The sequence below is a fragment of the Pituophis catenifer genome, unplaced genomic scaffold (assembly GCF_029215685.1).
Source record: "Pituophis catenifer annectens isolate HBS135680 unplaced genomic scaffold, rPitCat1.0.hap2 SCAF_3, whole genome shotgun sequence".
In the NCBI taxonomy this organism is placed as follows: Eukaryota; Metazoa; Chordata; class Lepidosauria; order Squamata; family Colubridae; genus Pituophis; species Pituophis catenifer.
Window position 1 is genome coordinate 209,804,294 of NW_027256883.1, and position 20,467 is coordinate 209,824,760.

Sequence of the window (20,467 nt, forward strand, 5' to 3'; positions counted from 1 at the left end):
GAAGGAAAAAAACTGTTTAAATTCTTGGCTTCAAAGGGCTGCCCTACAGCTGATCAGTGTTAAAAGGCAGTGTGGTGGTAGACCGGTGCCTCCAAAAACAAATGGGGAGACCGGTGCCTCCAAAAACAAATGGGTAGACTGGTACAGCTCTGCAAGCAGTTAAAAGCTTGGTCGCCCAGTACCTCTGCTAAATTCTAAAGAATTGTCACGTGACCATCAAGCCACACCCACAAAATAAGCCACGCCCACAGAACCGGTAGTAAAAAAAATTAGAACCCACCCCTGATTCAAAGGGTGTCCATCCCAAATTGTATAGCTAAAGGTCTGTAGAGATTCTCAGTCATCCAGGTCATGGTTGTCCCAAAGGTGCTTTTTCTGGAGGCGACTGGACTTTCTTGCTTTTTCTTTGAAGACGTTTCGCTTCTCATCCAAGAAGCTTCTTCAGCTCTGACTGGATGGTGGGGAATGGAAGGATTGATACTCCTTGCAGACAGCTGGTCATTTGCATCCTTTTTAGAGAGTCGTTGAGGCCACTTGGATGTTTGTCTGTGTCCTCAGGGTCACCTGAGTGGTGCAAATGGGTGTGGAGCCTTCTTGGACCTGCTGAAAGGACTGTGTTGTAGACTGGAGATAGATGATGTTGTATCCCTCCCCCTTTGTTGAGGGAGGGCTGTTCAATTTGGACACAGATTGCCTCTTTGACCCCTCTTTCAAACCAGCGGCCCTCTCTGTCCAGAATGTGGACTTTGCTGTCTTCAAAAGAGAGGCCTTTGTCTTTTAAATGCAGGTGGACTAAAGAAGCTTCTTGGGTGAGAAGCGAAATGTCTTCAAAGAAAAAACCCGAAAGTCCAGTTTCCTCTTGAAAAAAAAGCACCTTTGGGATAAGCATGACCTGGTTGTGTGTGTGGGGGTCAGTTACTCAAGGCTAGCCTCCTTCCATCTGCAGGGAATCTGAGCCAGACTAGATTACTATGGATTTCTAAAATTGCTTCAATAAAAGAGAATATTTGTAGCTCAGGGTTGAAACGAGATGGGCAGCAAATGATGTTTAAAACAGTGGTGGGTTTCAAATTTTTTTACTACTGGTTCTGTGGGTGTGGTGTGGTGGGCGTGGCAGGGGAAGGATACTGTAAAATCTCCATTCCCTCCCCACTCCAGGGGAAGGATACTGTAAAATCTCCATTCCCACCCCACTCCAGGGGAAGGATAATGCAAAATCCCCATTTCCTCCCAATCAGTTGGGACTTGGGAGGCAGAGAATAGATGGGGGCAGGGCCAATGAGCCTTGGTGGCGCAGCAGACTAAAGTGCTGTTAAGTAGCACCAGCTGCCTGCAATTACTGCAAGTTCAAATCTCACCAGGCTCAAGGTTGACTCAGCCTTCCATCCTTTCGAGGTAGGTAAAATGAGGACCCGGATTGTGGGGGCAATAAGCTGACTTTGTATAAAAAAGAACACCGCCTAGGGGGGGCCGAAAGCCCTACTAAGCAGGTATATACAAAAAAGTATGAAGGCTATTGCTTAACACATTGTAAGCCGCCCTGAGTCTCCGGAGAAGGGCGGCATATAAATCGAACCAATAAATAAATAAATAAATAAATAAATAAATAAATAAATAAATCAGAATTTTTACTACTGGTTCTCCGAACTACTCAAAATTTCCGCTAACGGTTCTCCAGAACTGGTCAGAACCTGCTGAAACCCACCTCTGATTTAAAACAAACAAACAAACAAATAAATAAATAAACTGAACGGTTTATTTAACTCTGTTAATCTGTTAAAAGCCTGACTACCAAATTAACTCATTTCCCTGAGTCATACAATATATTGAGCAGTAAACTTCGTCACTGGACGCGTTGGGTGTGCATCCTACACCGAGGCCCCTCATACACGTATGCCTCTAACCAACATCAAAGCTAAATAAGTAAACCATATGATGCCTCAGTGCAGTTGCTCAGTTGGTAACTGATCTGGGCACGAGTGTTGGCAAAACAGCCAAAAGGTCTTTTGTGAACTTGTTGGTGTGTCACTCTGCAACTTGACTGACCTCAAACACTCGAAACCCAGCTGATGGGAGTTAGTCTACTATCAACTCTACTGTTAGCAAATGACTTAATCCAGGAATCCAGAGCAGTACATGAATGAATCATAGAATAATAGAGCAGGACACCCTATATACTATTTCAGATAAATAGTTGCCCAATCTCTTCTTAAAAACATCCAGTGATGGAGCACCCACGACTTCTGGAGGCAAGCTGTTCCACTGGTTAATAGTTTATTTATTTATTTATTTATTTTTAAAATTTTTATACAGCCCCCTCTCCCGAAGGACTCGGGGCGGTGAACAGCCAAAATTAAAAACACACAATACAAACATTAAAATACTATAAAACGAAATTAAATTTATTTTTGGCTTCCCCAATTTAAAACCCCTTACCCATAACATTCCCCAATTAAAAGATTTTTAACCCAGCCCGGCTTGCTGAAATAAAAAAGTCTTCAGGGCCCGGTGGAAGGTCCGGAGGTCCGGGATCAGTCGTATCCCTGGGGGTAGCTCATTCCAGAGGGCGGGTGCCCCCACAGAGAAGGCTCTTCCCCGGGGGGTCGCCAGCCGACATTGCCTGATCGACGGCACCCTGAGGAGACCCTCTCTGTGGGAGCATGTTGGCCGGTGGGAGGTTATCGGTGGCAGAAGGTGGTCTCGTAAATAACCGGGCCCTAAGCCATGGAGCGCTTTGAAGATGAGAACCAATACCTTGAAGCGCACCCAGAAGACCACTGGAAGCCAATGCAGCTCGCGCAGGAGAGGTGTCACGTGGGAGCGCCATGTCACCCCCATAATCCCCCGCACGGCCGCATTCTGCACCAGTTGGAGCCTCCGAGTGCTCCTCAAGGGGAGCCCCATGTAGAGAGCATTACAGTAGTCCAGGCGAGAGGTGACAAGGGCATGAGTGACCGTGCATAAGGAGTCCCGATCCAGAAAGGGGCGCAACTGGCGTATCAGGCGAACCTGATAGAAAGCCCCCCTGGCCACGGCCGTCATATGCTCTTCTAAAGACAGCCGTGCATCCAGGAGGACACCCAAGTTACGCGCCCTCTCCGTGGGGGCCAATGTCTTGCCCCCAATAGTCAGAGATGGCACCAGCTGGCTATATCGGGACGCCGGCAGCCACAGCCACTCAGTCTTGGAGGGGTTGAGTCAGAGCCTGTTCCTCCCCAGTTCTCACTGTTACGAAGTTTCTCCTTTGTTTTAGGTTGCATCTCTCCTTGGTTAGTTTCCATCCATTGTTTCTCATCTTCTTTTTTTGGTACTTTGGAAAATAGGTTGATTCTTCTTTGTGACAGCCCCTTTGCTGTCATGTCTCCCCTAGTCCTTCTTTTTGCTTGACTAAAGATAAAGGTAAAGGTTCCCCTCGCACATATGTGCTAGTTGTTCCCGACTCTAGGGGGCGGTGCTCATCTCCGTTTCAAAGCCGAAGACCCAGCGCTGTCCAAAGACGTCTCCATGGTCATGTGGCTGGCATGACTAAACACCAAAGGCGCACGGAACCAGTGGTAGGTTTCAAATTTTTTTACTACCGGTTCTGTGGGTGTGGCTTGGTGGGCATGGCAGGGGAAGGATACTGTAAAATCTCCATTTCCACCCCAATTCAGGGGAAGGTTACTGCAAAATCCCCATTTCCTCCCGAGCAGCTGGGACTTGGGAGGCAGAGAATAGATGGGGGCAGAGGTGGTATTTAGCGGTTCTCCAAACTACTCAAAATTTCCGCTACCGGTTCTCCAAACTACTCAAAATTTCCGCTACCGGTTCTCCAAACTACTCAAAATTTCCATTACCAGTTCTCCAGAACTGGTCAGAACCTGCTGAAACCCACCTCTGCACAGAACACTGTTACCTTCCCACCAAAGGTGGTCCCTATTTTTCTACTTGCATTTTTTACCTGCTTTCGAACTGCTAGGTTGGCAGAAGCTGGGACAAGTAACGGGAGCTCACCCCGTTACGCGGCACTAGGGATTCGAACCGCTGAACTGCCAGCCTTTCGATCGACAAGCTCAGCGTCTTAGCCACTGAGCCGCATACCCAATTCCTGCAACCGTTCTTCATATGTTTTAGCCTCATCATCTTCGTTGCTCTTCTTTTCTGCACTCTTTCCAGAGTCTCAACATCTTTTTTTTATAGTGTGGTGACCAAAACAGGATGCCGTATTCTAGGTGTGGCCTTATTAAGGCTTTATAGAGCGGTACTAATACCTCACGTGATCTTGATTCAATCCCTCTGTTAATGCCATTTAGGATTGCACTGGCCTTAATGATAGGTTTAATAATAAATAAAAGAATGAATAAAACATCCTCTGAGAATCCTTGCAAGGACAGGATGGCTCTTTCAGGACTTAAAGCCAGGAGAAAAAATTCCTTTTCAGTTGGCTGAGCCTCTGGCAGAAGGACCTGGGATGCCAACTGGTCCAGCTGTCTCCCACTAACTTTGTTTCACCCATTACAAGTCAATGCCTTGTTCCTAGGGGGGACACAGGCCGCCGTGTTTGCGTCGACTCCATTAAGGGCGGACCGATCTCTGCACAAAAGCCCCCAATTCTCGCCTGGCAGGAGAATTTAGCCTGAACTTTTGACAGTTCCGCTGTTGCTTTCCCTTCCTTTTCAGAAAGTTGCAGCTGGATCTTTCTCTCTCTCTTTTTTTTTAAGGCCTTCCTGTCTGCAAACAACAAACCTCCACTTTTCTTTTGGCAAACTTCTTCCCGTTAAAAAGAGTTCCATTGAGGGTTTGCAAGAAGGAAGGCTCATTCACCGAGCGCCTGCAAAGAGCCCCTCAAATTTTTTTTCACCTGGTCTTTTAGCAACTTCTTCCCACGTGCCTCTCTCTTAAAAAGGGATAGTTTTAATTCAGGGTTTGTTTGTTTGTTTGTTTGCAATCCAGAGTTTGTGGCTTTGCTGGTATGCAGTGGCCTTTTTGTTCTCGTTTATTTTTTTTTTTTTTAATAGGAAAGGAATTGGAAGCGAAAAGTCACTTCCTTGGGTCGCTAAGTAATGGCTTTCCAAGCAGGAATGTTTAAACTGGAAATTAAATCAGGTTTCAGGCAGAATCTCTCCTTGCTCCTAATAAAATTATCTTGGAAAACGGGTGAAATGCTTTCTTATTTATTAAATGGCAAGCAGCCTCGTTCCTGGAAATAGAAATACTTTCTATTTTTGTTATTTATTCTGATCCAACCAGCTCTCCTTACCCAGAAGTTTTGTTTTTTTTTAAATAATAACACAGGGACCCTTGTAAACTGACCATAAAATTGGCTTCTGTAACACATTCTGAAATTGCTGCTGCAGACTTTTGTGTTATTTTCCCAAGAATTTTAGTAAAATTTATTATAAATATATTTTATATTAGAAATACAAAAAGAAATACAAGAGAGAGCTAAGAAAAAGGCAGATAGGGATGTAAAGAGAAAGAGAAGGAAAGGAAGGAGGAAGGAGGAAGGGGAAGAAGGGAGGTGAAAGGAGAGGGGAGGGGAGGGGGAAGGAATTAAGGAGGGAGGGAGGGAAGGGAAGGAAGGAGAAGAGATGGGAGGGAAGGGAAGAGGAGAGGAGAATAGGAAAGAAGGAAGGAGAAAGGAGAAGTGGGGAGGGGAAAGGAGGGGGAAGGAAGGAAGGGGAAGGGAAGGAAGAAGAGATGTGAGGGAAGGAAAGAGGAGAGGAGAATAGGAAAGAAGGAAGGAGAAAGGAGAAGTGGGGAGGGGAAAGGAAGGAAGGGGAAGGGAAGGAAGGAAGGAGAAGAGATGTGAGGGAAGGAAAGAGGAGAGGAGAATAGGAAGGAAGGAAGGAGAAAGGAGAAGAGGGGAGGGGAAAGGAGGGGGAAGGAAGGAAGGGGGGAGGGAAGGAAGGAAGGAGAAGAGATATGAGGGAAGGAAAGAGGAGAGGAGAGGAGAGGAAAGAAGAATAGGAAGGAAGGCAGGAGAAAGGGAAAGGGGAGGGGAAAAAGAGGGGAGGGGGAAGGAAGGAAGGAGGAAAGGGGGAGGGAGGGAAGGAAGGAAGGAAGGAAGGAAGGAAGGAAGGAAGGAAGGAAAAGAGATGTGAGGGAAGGGAAAAGGAGAGGAGAGGAGAGGAAAGAAAAATAGGAAGGAAGGAAGGAGGGGAGGCAGGCAGGCAGGCCTCCAACTTTTTTCCGGGCAGTAATATACAAATATATATATATATATATATATATACATACATACATACATACATACATACATACATACATACATACATATATATACATACATACATACATACATACATACATACATACATACATATATATATATATATATATATAACATCCATCTTTTGCTTCCCATTTCTCAACATTTCCAGCGATTTCTAGAACAACCAAATCTAACCATCCAAAGGATGATTTTGTTCACTGTAACACTTATGTACCCCCTTTTTAAATCACTTTATTTTTTAAAGAGCCATGAAGTAAAAGCGCAGCAACCTGGTGCCAAAAAACGTAAAAGAGCTGAGCGTACTGCTGGAGAAGCCTCCTTTTGTCTAAAAAATGAGGAATCCTCACACCAAATCTTTACAATGGCAGCCTAAGCCGCCTTGTGATTTTGGCTTCAAAATGAGGTTGGTGCTGAGGAAAACTTTTTTTTTTTTTTTTTTATGGCAAGGAAACAAGCACTGATTAGCCATTATCGCTGGCTCATAATACTTCAAGAGGCTATTAAAGGTATGGAAAAGCAGCTCATTAAAAACAATAGCAGCCTCCAGGCTGACCGATTATAAACAGGCTTGATAATTCTCTCTTGGCTCATGGACCTCGCATTGCCTCGGTTTCTATTTTAATCACTTTCATCTAAAAGAGAAAACTTTTTCCTTTTGAACCAGGAAAGAGCTTGTTAGTAATACACAACCACAACAATACACGAGCACACAATAGATGCAAACTCAAGGTAAACCGCTCCAAACTCGATTGCAGAAAATACGACTTCAGTAACAGAGGGGTCAATGCCTGGAATGCACTACCTGACTCTGTGGTTTCTTCCCCAAACCCCCAAAACTTTAACCTTAGACTGTCTACTGCTGACCTCACCCCATTCCTAAGAGGTCTGTAAGGGGCGTGCATAAGTGCAGCAGCGTGCCTACCGTGCCTGTCCTAATATTCCTTTTTTACTCTTACTCTTTTCATGTATTCAAATTATGTTTATACTTATATCTGTTATCTTATATGTGTTTGACGAATAGATAAAATAAATAAAAATAAAATAAATAAAAATAGCACCAACAGGGGAAATGTTGAACGGGTCACTCCCTCGTTGCAAAGAGAAGTCGTGTAAAAATTCAAGTTGCACGAATCAATTAAAAATGGGGAAGCTTGGGGAAGAACTGGGAAAGTTGAATCCTGCAGTTCGAGCCATCCCGAGTTCAGCAGAGCATTAGGCATTCCCTCTCGCGGGAACTGAAAGTATTCACTTTTAAAAGTATGAGCGGAATGGATGCCAATGGTAAAAAGGGAACGCGGTATGCCGGTCTAGAATAGAATAAAATAACAGAGTTGGAAGGGACCTTGGAGATCTTCTAGTCCAACCCCCTGCTTAGGCAGGAAACCCTACACCACTTCAGACAAGCGGTTATCCAACTTCTTCTTAAAAGCTTCCAGTGTTGGAGCATTCACAACTTCTGGAGGCAAGTTGTTTCCCTGATTAATTGTTCTCACTGTCAGGAAATTTCTCCTTAGTTCTAGGATGCTTCTCTCCTTGATTAGTTTCCATCCATTGCTTCTTGTCCTGCCCTCAGGTGCTTTGGACAATAGCTTGACTCCCTCTTCTTTGGGGCAGCCCCTGAGATATTGGAAGACTGCTATCATGTCCCCCCTCAGTCCTTCTTTTCATTAAACTTGACATACCCAGTTCCTGCAACCGTTCTTCATATGTTTTAGCCTCCAGTCCCCTAATCCTCTTGGTTGCTCTTCTCTGCACTCTTTCTAGAGTCTCCACGTCTTTTTTATATCATGGCAACCAAAACTTCATGCAGTATTCCAAGTGTGGCCTTACCAAGGCATTATAAAGTGGTATTAACACTTCACGTGATCTTGATTCTATCCCTCTGTTGATGCAGCCTAGAACTGGGTTGGCTTTTTTGGCAGCTGCTGCACACGGCTGGCTCATAGACTGGGGGGAGGCGGGCATGCCAGGAGGGGCAGAGTAGGTAATTCTGGGACTTGTAATCTCAACAGATTTGGAAGGCAGAAGCACAGAAAGTTTACCTTAGAAGAGAATATTTATAAGCTCAGGGTTGGACTGTGGGGGTCCTTGGTGCTCTCTGAGCTTGGTTGTTTTCTTGCAAACGTTTCGTTTCCCCAATAGGTTATATCATCCGTGCTAGAAGGGAATGTGGAAAGGAGGGGGAGGGGGGATCCTTGGTGCTCTCTGAACTTGATGTCAGCGTCCCAGCACTGACATATAATAAAGAGAGGAGAAGCCTGAACTTTTGCCTGCTAAATCCCTTTGAAGATTCTGTCTCCTCGGAGATGGGAGAGGGGGGAGACATTCCTGTGATCTTACAAAGAAGGGATCAGGGAAGTGACTTGGAAGATAGCCAATGAGAAGCAGAGAATTGGGGATCGGAAAGGGAGGGATTGGGGGGGCAAAGGTCAGTACTGACCGCGAAAGAGCCAGGATCAGATTGCTGTGCTCGAATAAAGAGAAAATTTCCTTAAAGATCGGCAGTTTGGAAATTTATTTATTTTGAGATAGCATCGAAACCTGACAGATACTTGGTTGTCTTCTTGCAAACATTTCATTGCCAAACTTGGTAACATCAACAGTGCTAACAGGGAGGGGGGGGTTTGAAGAGGAGGAGGAGGAAGAGGAGGAGGAGGAATACGACCATGGGGTGCTTGGTGCTGGTTGTTTTCTTGCAGATATTTCATTGCCCAACTAGGTAACATCATCAGCGCTGGGAGAGAGTGGGCTTTGCTCTCTGTTTATATACAAGTGGCCTGTCAGTGTTGGTGGGACAATCAAGGAACTACCAACTCAGACAAACCAACCATAAACCATAGCCTAATCAAGGAACCCACCAAGAACACTCCCAGCAACACTGACGGGGCAAGCCATTTGTATATAAACAGAGCACAAACCCTACTCTCTTCTAGCCCTGATGATGTTACCTAGCTGGGTCATGAAACGTCTGCAAGAAAATCGCCACGCTCAGAGACCCCCCCCCCCCCAAGGACCCCACAAGTCTCCCTTAGCCACAGGCCTTATGGAGTCCCTCCATCAACTGTGGAAGTTAGCTGAAGGGCACGAGATCTTCAAGTTAACCCATCAAAACATGGGCCTAACCTGCATGTATCCAAATTTACAACCCAAGTGTTGGCAATGTGAGTGTGAAGATGCTACATATTTTCATATATGGTGGACATGTAAAAAAATTAAGGCTTTTTGGATAAAAATATGGTGGATTATTCAAAAAATTTTTAAGGAAAAAAATTAAATTTACACCACAGTTTTTTTTGTTGGGAATAGTCACGGATTGTACTGTAATAGAGACTAAGTTGGTTTTGAATTTAATAACAACTGCCAGATTACTGGTGGCACAGTACTGGAAGAAGGAAGATCCACCTACCATTGAGGAATGGACATTAAAAGTTGTGCATCTGGCTGAGATGGCAAAAATTTCATCATATCTTAAAGATCATTCGAATGAAAGATACATATCAGAATGGAGAAGATGGATTGACTATATGCAAAAAAAGTATCCGAACAAGAAGATTCATATAGCTTATGAATGAAATATTTTTAAGTAGTTTATGTTTATAGTTTTTTGAGTTATAAGGAGTTAAAGACTTAGGGAGAATATGAATGCAATAATTTGTTAGCATATATTAGCTTTATGTTTGTGAATGCTATACCCTGTGCCTGTTCTGGGAAGTCTAGGGAGGGGGGAGGGGGGGAAGGGGGGAGGGAGAAAGGGTGGGGAGGAGAAAATGTTTGTATTTCTTATAAAACTTTTTAATTAAAAAAAAACATGGGCCTACCATCCCAAAGACAAGGAAATGCACCGTGGCCTCGTTTCCACAACTTGGGATTTGGGGAACGGCTTTCTCACCTTGATGTGTCTCTTGTGGAGGTTTGGGGCCGACTCACAACTGTTGATTTTCTCCCCACGGGTCCACCTTTGACTCAGCAGTTTGCCTCGGAATTCATTTTCTAAGGAAGAGAAGAGAAAGTGCAGGCCATCAGAAAGGGATATTTGTAGCTCAGGGTTGAACGATGAGGTCCTTGGTCCTCTTTGAGTGACAGACATTTGACTACCCAACTAGATAACATCATCCATGCTAGAAGGCAGGGTGGAGTAGAGGGGGAGGGAGAAGAGGAGGAGGAGTGTGGGGTTCATTTGTACTCTCTGAGCTTGGTTGTTTTCTTACAGACTTTTTATTACCCAACTAGGTAACATCATCAGTACTAGAAAAGAGGGAGGAGGAGGAGGATTGTGGGGGTCCTTGGTGCTCTCTGTGTCAGGTTTCGATGTCATCTCAAATAAATTGCCCTCCCAAACAATTAATCTTTGCTGAAATATTCCATTTATTGAGTACGACAGATCTGGCCCCGACTTCGTCGTAGCCAATACTAACCCTCTGACCCCCAAACCCTTCCCTTTCCGTTCCCCAATTCTCATCTTCTCATTGGCCATCTTCCAAGTCAGTCTCTCCAGCTTCTGACCTCAACCCACAGGAATGTGCCCCCCTCCCATCCCATCTCCTAGGGGATATTATCTACAGAGAAAATAAGTAGGTAAAAAGTCAAGCCTTGTCTCCTCCTTTTTATGGCAGCATCAGAATGCTGACATCCTGAGGTTGGTTGTTTTCTTGCAGACATTTTATTACCCAACTAGGTAACATCATCAGTACTAGAAAAGAGGGAGGAGGAGGAGGATTGTGGGGGTCCTTGGTGCTCTCTGAGGTTGGTTGTTTTCTTACAGACATTTTATTACCCAACTAGGTAACATCCTGGTACTACTTGACCTCTCAGCGGCCTTCGATACCATTAACCATGGTATCCTACTGCGATGACTCGGGGGGGGGGGGGGTTGGGGGTGGGAGGCACTGTTCTACAGTGGTTCTCCTCCTACCTCTCGGGCCATACACAGTTTGTTTGGGCAGGGAGTCAGAGATCCTCCCCAAGGCCCCTCATTTGTGGGGTGCCACAGGGGTCGGTTCTCTCCCCCCCGCTCTTTAACATCTACATGAAGCCTCTGGGTAAGATTATTCGCAGTTTCGGGATGTGGTATCATCAGTATGCTGATGATACCCAATTTTACATCTCCACCCCGGACCAACCCAGGGATGCCCTTTCCGTGATGCCTAAGTGCCTGGAGGCGGTGCGGGTCTGGATGGGTAGGAACAGGCTCAGACTCAACCGCTCCAAGACTGAGTGGCTGTGAATGCCGGCTTCTCATGATCTAGTGTCCCCATCACTTCGGATGGGAGGGGAGTTACTTACTCCCCCTGAAAGGGTTCGCAATCTTGGCGTCCTCCTCGACTCACGGCTGTCCTTGGTGGACCATTTGACGGCCGTGACAAGGGGGGGCCTTTGCACAGGTTCACCTGGTCCGCCAGTTGCACCCTTTCCTAGACAGGGATGCCCTCTGTACAGTCACTCATGCTCTCATTATCTCTCGGTTGGATTACTGCAATGCCCTCTACATAGGGCTGCCCTTGGGGTGCACCTGGAGGCTCCAGCTGGTCCACAATGTGGCTGCGCGGGTTGTTACGGGAGCTTCCCGTTACTCCCGTGTTGCGCGAGCTGCACTGGTTGCCGGTGGTCCTTTGGATCCGCTTCAAGGTGCTGGTGCTTACCTATAAAGCCCTTCATGGCATGGGCCCGGGGTATTTGCAGGACCACCTCCTACCGGCCTCCCACCGCCCAGTGCGCTCACATAGGATTGCCCTCCTCTGGGTGCCATCGGCCAGACAATGTTGGCTGGTGGCGTCCAGGATGAGGGCATTCTTTGTGGTCACACCGACCCTCTGGAATGAATTACCCACTGGGCTCCAGACAGCCCCCGACCTCTGCACTTTCCGCGGCGACCTGAAGACATGGCTTTTTCAGCAAATTCCCTGATCTGCCGGGAGTTTTAATTGCTTGGGGATTTTAAATTGGATCATTTTAATATCATTTTATTGTCGTGTTGTTTTATCTTGTGAGCCGCCCCGAGTCCTATGGGAGAAGGGCGGCATATAAATACGATAAATAAATAAATAAACATCATCTGTTTTAGAAAGGAATGGGGTTTGCACTGATGATGTTATCTAGATGGGCAATGAAACGTCTTCAAGAAAACAACCAAATTCAGAGATTACCACGGACCCCAGGCATACAATCAGTAAGGAGCCAGGGAATTTTTAAATATACCCTGTACCTTGCTTGTCAGACGATCACAAAAGGGGATCACATGAAGCTGCAACCGTCATAAATATGAGTTGGTTGTTAAGCATCCAAATGTTAATCACGTGACCACACGAATGCTGCCATGGTCCTAAGTCAGTGGTGGGTTTCTACCGGTTCGCCCTGGTTCAGACGAATTGGTAGCGGCGGTGGCGGCGGGAGGCTCCGCCCACCTGCCCAGACGTCATCACAGACGCTCTGTGCAGAAGCTCCGTGCGCGAGCAAAGCTAGCGTGCGCACGCACGCACTCACAGTTCCGAACCAGTAGCAAAGGTAAGTGAAAACCACTACTGTCCTAAGTGTGAAAAATGATCCCGAGTCACTTGGTCCAATGCCATTGTAACTTGGAACGGTCACTAAACGAGCTGTTGTTACGTCGAGGGCTCCCTGTATCGAAGGGGCTGTCTTAGCAACTCCAGATATTATGCCCCCCCTTTCTTTCTTTTTCTCTTTCCCCTTGTATCTCTCACTCCCCCCTTTTCCCCCGCTCCCTTTCCCTCCCTTAATTTCCTATTTTCTTTTCTCCTTTGTATTTTATATAATAAAACAAAAATGATCCATTAAAAAAAAAAGAAAGAAGAAAAACTCCAGATATTGAATTGTTTATAAGCTACCAAAACGGTGGATTCTAAAGAGACATATTCAGTTTCAACAAAATGCTGATTCATGGACCATCGTGGGGCCGTGGGTACCCTTGAAAGAAAACTGCCTTGTCAGCTTAAAAAAAACCATTTGTAAACTTTCGGCTTGTCTGCATATTTCCGAACGCATCGACTTGCTGGATTTTTTGTTCAAGGAAGGGCACCTGCGGGAAGTCCAGATGATTGTTGTGACCATGTGACCATCAAAGTCCTGCCCCCCCCACTTTATTACAGGGCATATGTAAAATGGGGGGGAGGGGGTTTGCTACCATCTTGACTTTTTTGACCTAGCTTGACATCCCTGTTTCTATATCTAACCTTAAACATGTATTCTCTAACCTAAAATAAAATACCTTTTGCTTATCGCATGTTTTTACGTTAGCCCTTGACTTAAAACCGTTTGTTTTCAAGTTAAAGCAAGACTTGGAAAAAAAGTGATTTGGAAGTGGTCCTCGCATTTAGGACCATCGCACCATCCTCAAAGTTCAAATTTGGGTGCTTGACAGACAACCAGAGGTGGGTTTCAGCAGGTTCTGACCAGTTCTGGAGAACCGGTAGCGGAAATTTTGAGTAGTTTGGAGAACCGGTAGTAAAACTTCTAACTGGCCCCGCCCCCATCTATTCTCTTCCTCCCAAGTCCCCACTGAGTCCTTCGGGAGTAGGGCGGTATATAAATCAAATAAAGTAAGTAAATAAGAAAGTATCTGCAGGGTCTCTGCCGGAAACCTCAAAACTCCCTAGTCCTCTTCCCAGGTTAGCTGCTGGGGAGGGGGAACGGAAAAGAGCCAGGTTTGATGGGCCTTGTTCACAGATCATATTATGCCTTGGTTCATTTAACCATAGTTTGTTGTAGAAACCATAATGGGCTGATTCACACCCGATTTGCTGCATTCGTTAGCAATAATGGCCCAGTGGGATGAAGAAACTGCAAATTGCAGCCAATTTGAGCCTCGAGGCTTTTCTAGGTGGAAAGACAAAAAAAGAAAAAAGGCATTAAGCAAAATGACTTGTAAAAGCAACAACAAACCAGAAGCGACTCAGGGAAGGTTCCCGGCAAAACAAACTTTTGTCGTTTGCCAGCAGACGAGGAATATTTGCTGCTCGTTGTTCCATGTTGCTCAGACACCTATTGTACTTCGTATCCTACATTTCAACTTGGCAGTCTTAAGATGTCAGCGCTTCAACTCCCAGAATTCCATGCTGCTGAGGGAATTCTGGGATTTGAAGTCTGCCCATATTAAAATTGCCAGGTTTGAAGAACACTGGCCTATAATCTACATCAGGAGTCTTCAAATTTGGCAAATATAAGACTGGTGGACTTCAACTCCCAGAATTCCCCAGCCAGTTTTAAGACTGGTGGATTTCAACTCCCAGAATTCCCCAGCCAGTTTTAAGACTTGTGGATTTCAACTCCCAGAATTCCTCAGCCAGTTTAAGACTTATGGACTTCAACTCCCAGAATTCCCCAGCCAGTTTTAAGACTTGTGGATTCTAGAATTCTGGGAGTTGAAGTCCACAAGTCTTAAAGTTGCCATGTTTGGAGACCACTGATCTACACTATAGGCCTGGTTGCAGTTCAGCACATTGTCTAAATTCTGCTATTGAATCAACGACAACAATAATCTATCCTAGCCCAATGTAGGAAGAAGATGATGAAGGCCATACGTGGTACACAACATGCTTGCTAAGCTGATTTACCTCAGAGACATATGACACCCTAATTTCCTAGCATGCCCCAGGTGTAGTATGAGAATAGGGAATTATGGGAAATCAAAATGGTGAAATCAGTTGCCTAGTGCTGATTGAGGAGACTTGCTGCTATTCCTTTCAATTTCTTTTTCTTCATGTGGACTCTACTATCGGTAGTCCTTGCTTAATGACAAGTCACTTAGTGACCGTTTGAAATTATGACAGACACCCCCCCCACCCAAAGTTACCTTCAAAACCTAATTCTAAACTTTCCATGGCTGCACATATATCAAATGATTATATTTTGGGTATAACCAGCTCACCTTTATGGTTATTTATAATCCAGAAGTCACATAACCCCAATTTTCTAAGGTGGTTTTTTTTTGCCAGTTTCTGATGTTTACCTCTGATTTTCATAAAAATACACCAATTCCATAAAATAGATTTGCTTAATGACCTCTATCTTTGCTTAACAACTGCGGGGTGGGGGAGACAGGTAGTAAATTCCTGAAGTGACCGATTAACAACCTCACTGATTTACAACTGTAATACCAGGCTCAATTACAGTGAAAACTTGGAAGAATACCTGTTTTACAACTCCATTAATACCGAAGACACTTCGCAAATTGTAGATTTCTGTTTGTTCTGTTTACATCGTGGTTTTACTTATTATTTTTTTAAAAAAGTACCTTTGCATCCGACAGCTGCCTGCATAGCGAGACAGATTTCTATGAATATATAATAATTTGCAGCATTTGCAAAGCAATTTCCCCAATTTAGAAGGTATGCTACTGTAATTCTATGCATTAATATATGCCCTTTTTCCCCCGTTGATTATCCCTTACTTCAGTGACTCGCAGATCTCTGGGAATAAATGAGTTTTTATAAATGAGTTTTCACCCAGATATCAAGAAACAGTCTGCAGAAAATCAGTGTCATGATCTCTTGCTGAAAGACACACACACACAAAAGTGAAGAAAAGGCTGACCTAACAAACAAGTAAAAAGCCACTGAAACTCCTTCTAAAAATTCTAGAAGAAAAAAAAAATCAGGAAATATCAGCTAGATAGATTCCTACCTTATCTTAGATTCATTGATTCCTAAGCCTATTTTGTGCGGCCTGCAGCCATTGAAAAACTAAGCGGAAATCAAGAAATTAGGAAATTTTACAGGAAAACATGTTTTTTCCCACCCATTTGACCGAAATGGTAGAAGGTCTCATGCCTTGAGCAGGGAGGGTTAGACTAGAAGACCTCTGAGGTACCTTCCAGCCAGTGGTGAAATCCAATTTTTTAAAACACTGGTCTGTGGGCGTGGCTTTGTGGGTGTGGTGTGGCTTGGTGGGCGTGGTTTGGTGGGTGTGGCAGGGGAAGGATACTGCAAAATTTCCATTCCCACCCCACTCCAGGGGAAGGATACTGCAAAATCCCCATTCCCCCTCCACTCTGGGGCCAGCCAGAGGTCGTATTTGCCGGTTCTCTGATCTACTCATAATATCCACTACCGGTTCTCTAGAATCTGTCAGAACCTGCTGGATTTCACCCCTGCTTCCTGCCCTACGATTCTATGTATTCTATGATTCCCGCCTGGACTACTGCAATGCTCTCTACATGGGCCTCCCCTTGGGGTGCACCCGGAGGCTGCAGTTAGTCCAGAATGCGGCCACGCGGGGGATTATGGGAGCAACGGGGCGCTCCCATATGACACCTCTCCTGCGTGAGCTGCACTGGCTTCCTGTAGTCTTCCGGGTGTGCTTCAAGGTGTTGGTGACCACCTTTAAAGCGCTTCATGGCTTAGGGCCGGGGTATCTGCGAGACCGCCTTCTGCCGCCAATAGCCTCCCACCGACCGGTTCGCTCGCACAGAGAGGGCCTCCTCAGGGTGCCGTCGGCCAGGCAGTGCCGGCTGGCGACCCCCAGGGGGAGAGCCTTCTCTGTGGCAGCACCTGCCCTCTGGAATGACCTGCCCCCTGAGATACACACGATATCAGACCTCCGGACTTTTTGTCGGGCCCTGAAAACACATTTATTTCATCTAGCCGGGCTGGCTTGATCCCATCCTCTCAGTTTTAATTGAATTCGGTTTTAATTGGGTTGTTTTAAATTTTGGGCCGAAATTATTTAATTGTTTTTTAAACTGTTTTTAAATTTTATATGCTATGTTTTAACTCGGCTGTACACCGCCCTGAGTCCCACAGGAGAAGGGCGGTATAGAAATAAAATAAAATAAATAAATAAAATAAATAAATATGTTCTCTTCTTCCTAAGCAACAGGGCAGAATGACAGAATAACAGAGTGGGAAGGGACCTTGGAGGTCTTCTAGTCCAACCCCCTGCTCAGGCAGGAGACCCTATACCAGTGATCGCCAACCTTTTCCGGACCGAGTGCCCAAACGTGCACGCCCCACCCCCGCAGATGCCCACATGGCCCACGCCCTCACCCCCCACGCATGCGCGGCAGAAACCCGATTGACCAGCTGGCTGGCAGGAGGCGCGTGTGCATGCACGGCGGAGCTGAACTGGGGCGATGGCTTGCGTGCCCACAGAGAGGGCGCTGCGTGCCACCTGTGGCAAGCATGCCATACAGTAGGTTTGCCATCACAGCCCTATACCTGTGCGCTCACACAGAGCGGGCCTCCTCAGGGTGCCGTCAGCCAGACAATGTCGGGTGGCGGCCCCCAGGGGGAGAGCGTTCTCTGTAGGAGCGCTGACCCTCTGGAATGGGCTGCCCTCCAGCCTCAGGACAGCCCCTGACCTCCTCTCCTTCCGCCGCGAATTGAAGACGTGGCTTTTTCACCCAATGGGCTGAATCCGTAGGGGTGATTTTAAACAATTTTAATTAATTTTAAATTGATTTTAATGTTTATGTAATTTTTTTGTTCGTTCTTGTAAGCCGCCCTGAGTCCTTCGGGAGAAGGGCGGCATATAAATTACATGAATAAAATAAAATAAATATCATTACAGACAAATGGCTGTCCAGTCTTTTCTTAAAAACTCCCAGTGTTGGAGCACCCACAACTTCTGGAGGCAAGTAGTTCCACTGGTTAATTGTTCTAACTGTCAGGAAATTTCTCCTTAGTTCTAGGTTGCTTCTCTCCTTGATCAGTTTCCATCCATTGCTTCTTGTCCTGCCTTCAGGTGCTTTGGAGAAGAGCTTGACTCCCTCTTCTTTGTGGCAGCCCCTGAGATATTGGAAGACTGCTATCATGTCTCCCCTGGTCCTTCTTGTCATTAAACTAGACATGCCCAGTTCCTGCAACCGTTCTTCATATGTTTTAGCCTCCAGTCCCCTGATCATCTTTGTTGCTCTTCTCTGCACTCTTTCTAGAGTCTCCACATCTTCTTTATATCGTGGCGACCAAAACTGGATGCAATAACCCACGCATTATAAAGCGGCACTAACACTTCACGTGATTTTATCCCTCTATTAATGCAGCCTAGGACTGTGTTGGCTTTTTTGGGCAGCTAATTACCAATGCATTTGTAGGCAGCAAATAACATCTCTGGCTAGAAATATTTAAATGACTCTCTTTTTTCTACACCAGTTTTCATTTGGATGGCGCAGGAGAATTTGTAGCCGGTTGGCTTTTTTTTTTTTTTTTTTTTGCAGTGATTTATCGGTGAAAGGACTGTGGGATGTTTTTGGTTTCAAAGCAAAAGAAAAAAGAAAAGAAAAGATGCTTTGGACTCTGAACCGATAACACCTGCCAGCAGCTCCTTGAAGCAAAGGCCACTTATCCTGGGATGGTTGCTGGGCAGCTGCAGATTCCAGGAGAAAAAATAAAATAAAATAAATGAATTTAGGTTAAGGCACTGCTGAACAGGTGCAAGATGGCCCACCTGCCTTCCCTGAACTATCTTTTTGTCTTTTAATACAAAGTGCCTCTCAGCCTTGCTGAATATCGCCAGTGTCACAGGGGATCGGTGGCAGATTCTCCATTATCTTTTCATGAGAGAGTCTGCATACTCTTTTCTCTCTCCCTCTCTCTCCCTCCCTCTCCCCTCTCCCCTCCCCCTCCCCCTCCCTTCCCCCTCTCTGTCTCTGTCTCTCTCCCCCCCTTTCTCCCCCCTCTCTGTCTCCCTCCCTCCCTCTCCCTTCCTCCCCCCTCTGTCTCTGTCTCTCTCCCTCCCCTTCCCTTTCTCTCTCTATCTCTCTCCCTCTCCTCTCTCCCTCTCTCCCCCCTTTCTCCCCACTCTCTGTCTCCCTCCCTCTCTGTTCCTCCCCCCTCTGTTTCTGTCTCTCTACCTCCCTCCCCCTCCCTCCCCCCGCTCTGTCTCTGTCTGTCTCTCTCTCCCTCTGCCCCCTCTCTGTCTCTCTCCCCCCTTTCTCCCCCTCTCTGTCTCCCTCCCTCCCTCTCCCTCCCTCTCCCCTCTCTCTGTCTCTCTCCCTCCCTCTCCCTTCCTCCCCCCTCTGTCTCTCTCCCTCTCCCTCCCTTTCTCTCTCTCCCTCTCCCTCCCCCTCTCTCCTTCTCTGTCTCCCTCCCTCCCTCTCTCTCTGTCTTCCTCCCTCCCTCTCTCCCTCTGTCTTTCTCTCTCCCTCTGTCTCCCTCCCTCCCTCTCTCCGTCTCCCCTCTCTTTCTCTCTCTCTCCGTCTCTCTCCCTCTCCCTCTCTCCCCCCCTCTCTCTTCCTCCTCCTCCCCCTCCCTCCCTCTTTCCCTCTCTCTCTCTCCCTCCCTCTCTCTCTGTCTCTCTCCCTCTTCCTTCCTCCCTCCCTCTCTCTCCCTCCCTCTGTCTCCCTCCCTCTCTCTCTTTCTCTCTGTCTCTCTCTGTCTCTCTTTCTCTCCCTCTCTCTCTCTTTGTCTCCCTCTCCCTCCCTCCCTCCCTCCCTCCCTCTCTCTCTCTCTCTCTCTCTCTCTCTCTCTTGTTGCCAAGTGCCCAAATTTTGATCAGATGGCATGGGGATGCTGTGATGGTCATAAGTGTGAGGACCAGTCACAACTCACTTTTTCAAGTGCCATTGTAACTTTGAATGGTTGCTAAATGAATGGTTATAAGTCAAGGACTAAAGGTAGGATTGCAAGCAGAAGGAGAAAAACATTGTTGATGGATGGACAGACGGACAGATGGATGGATGGATTGACAAGTAGTCTTCCACTTATGACCACGTAAGTCTTTGTGGTTGGAAGTCAAGATGGAGCCAATTTTATAACAATTTTTATGGCGGTTGTTAAGTGAATGCAACTTCCACAATGAGTATTTTTTTTATAGAAATCAGCAAAAAAAGGTCACAAATGACAATTACATGACCGCAGGTTCTTTTCCAGCAGGGAGTCTTTCTGACTGTCTTCTATGAAAGAAGCTCCTGTTTGTTTCTCTGTATTAAATCTGTATTAAATCCATAGCTCCACCTCCACCTCATTCTTCCCTTCTCCCTCCCTCCCTCTCTCCCTCCCTCCCTCCTCCCTCCTCTCTCTTTACCCTCTTTCCTAAACAGGGAGCCTTCTTCTGCCTGGCTAGATGGCTCAGTGGCTAAGACACTGAGCTTGTTGATCAGAAAGGTCGGCAGGTCAGCGGTTCGAATCCCTAGCATACGTCTACTAGGTGAGCAGGGGGCTGGACTAGATGACCTCCAAGGTCCCTTCCAATTCTGTTACTGTTTGTTTGTTTGTTTCTTAAGAAATCTTTGGAGCTGAATGGACTGAAATTTAGGTGGAATGATCGTTTGAAAGAGAAGTTCTGCAAAATGACGCATCGGTG

The 20,467-nt window shown here is 46.1% G+C and overlaps 1 protein-coding gene across 1 annotated transcript in view; it reads right to left on the minus strand.

The window, feature by feature from the left end:
- The window catches only part of MYT1 (myelin transcription factor 1), a 137,266-nt gene extending 122,218 nt beyond the window's left edge, over positions 1-15,048 (minus strand). The window contains exons 1-2 of the mRNA XM_070941128.1: positions 15,021-15,048; positions 10,104-10,204 (exon numbers count right to left, since the gene is read on the minus strand). Coding sequence (XP_070797229.1) covers positions 10,104-10,204; positions 15,021-15,048 — 129 coding nt within the window. The remainder of the gene's footprint in view (positions 1-10,103; positions 10,205-15,020) is intronic.
- Positions 15,049-20,467: the final 5,419 nt, after the last annotated feature.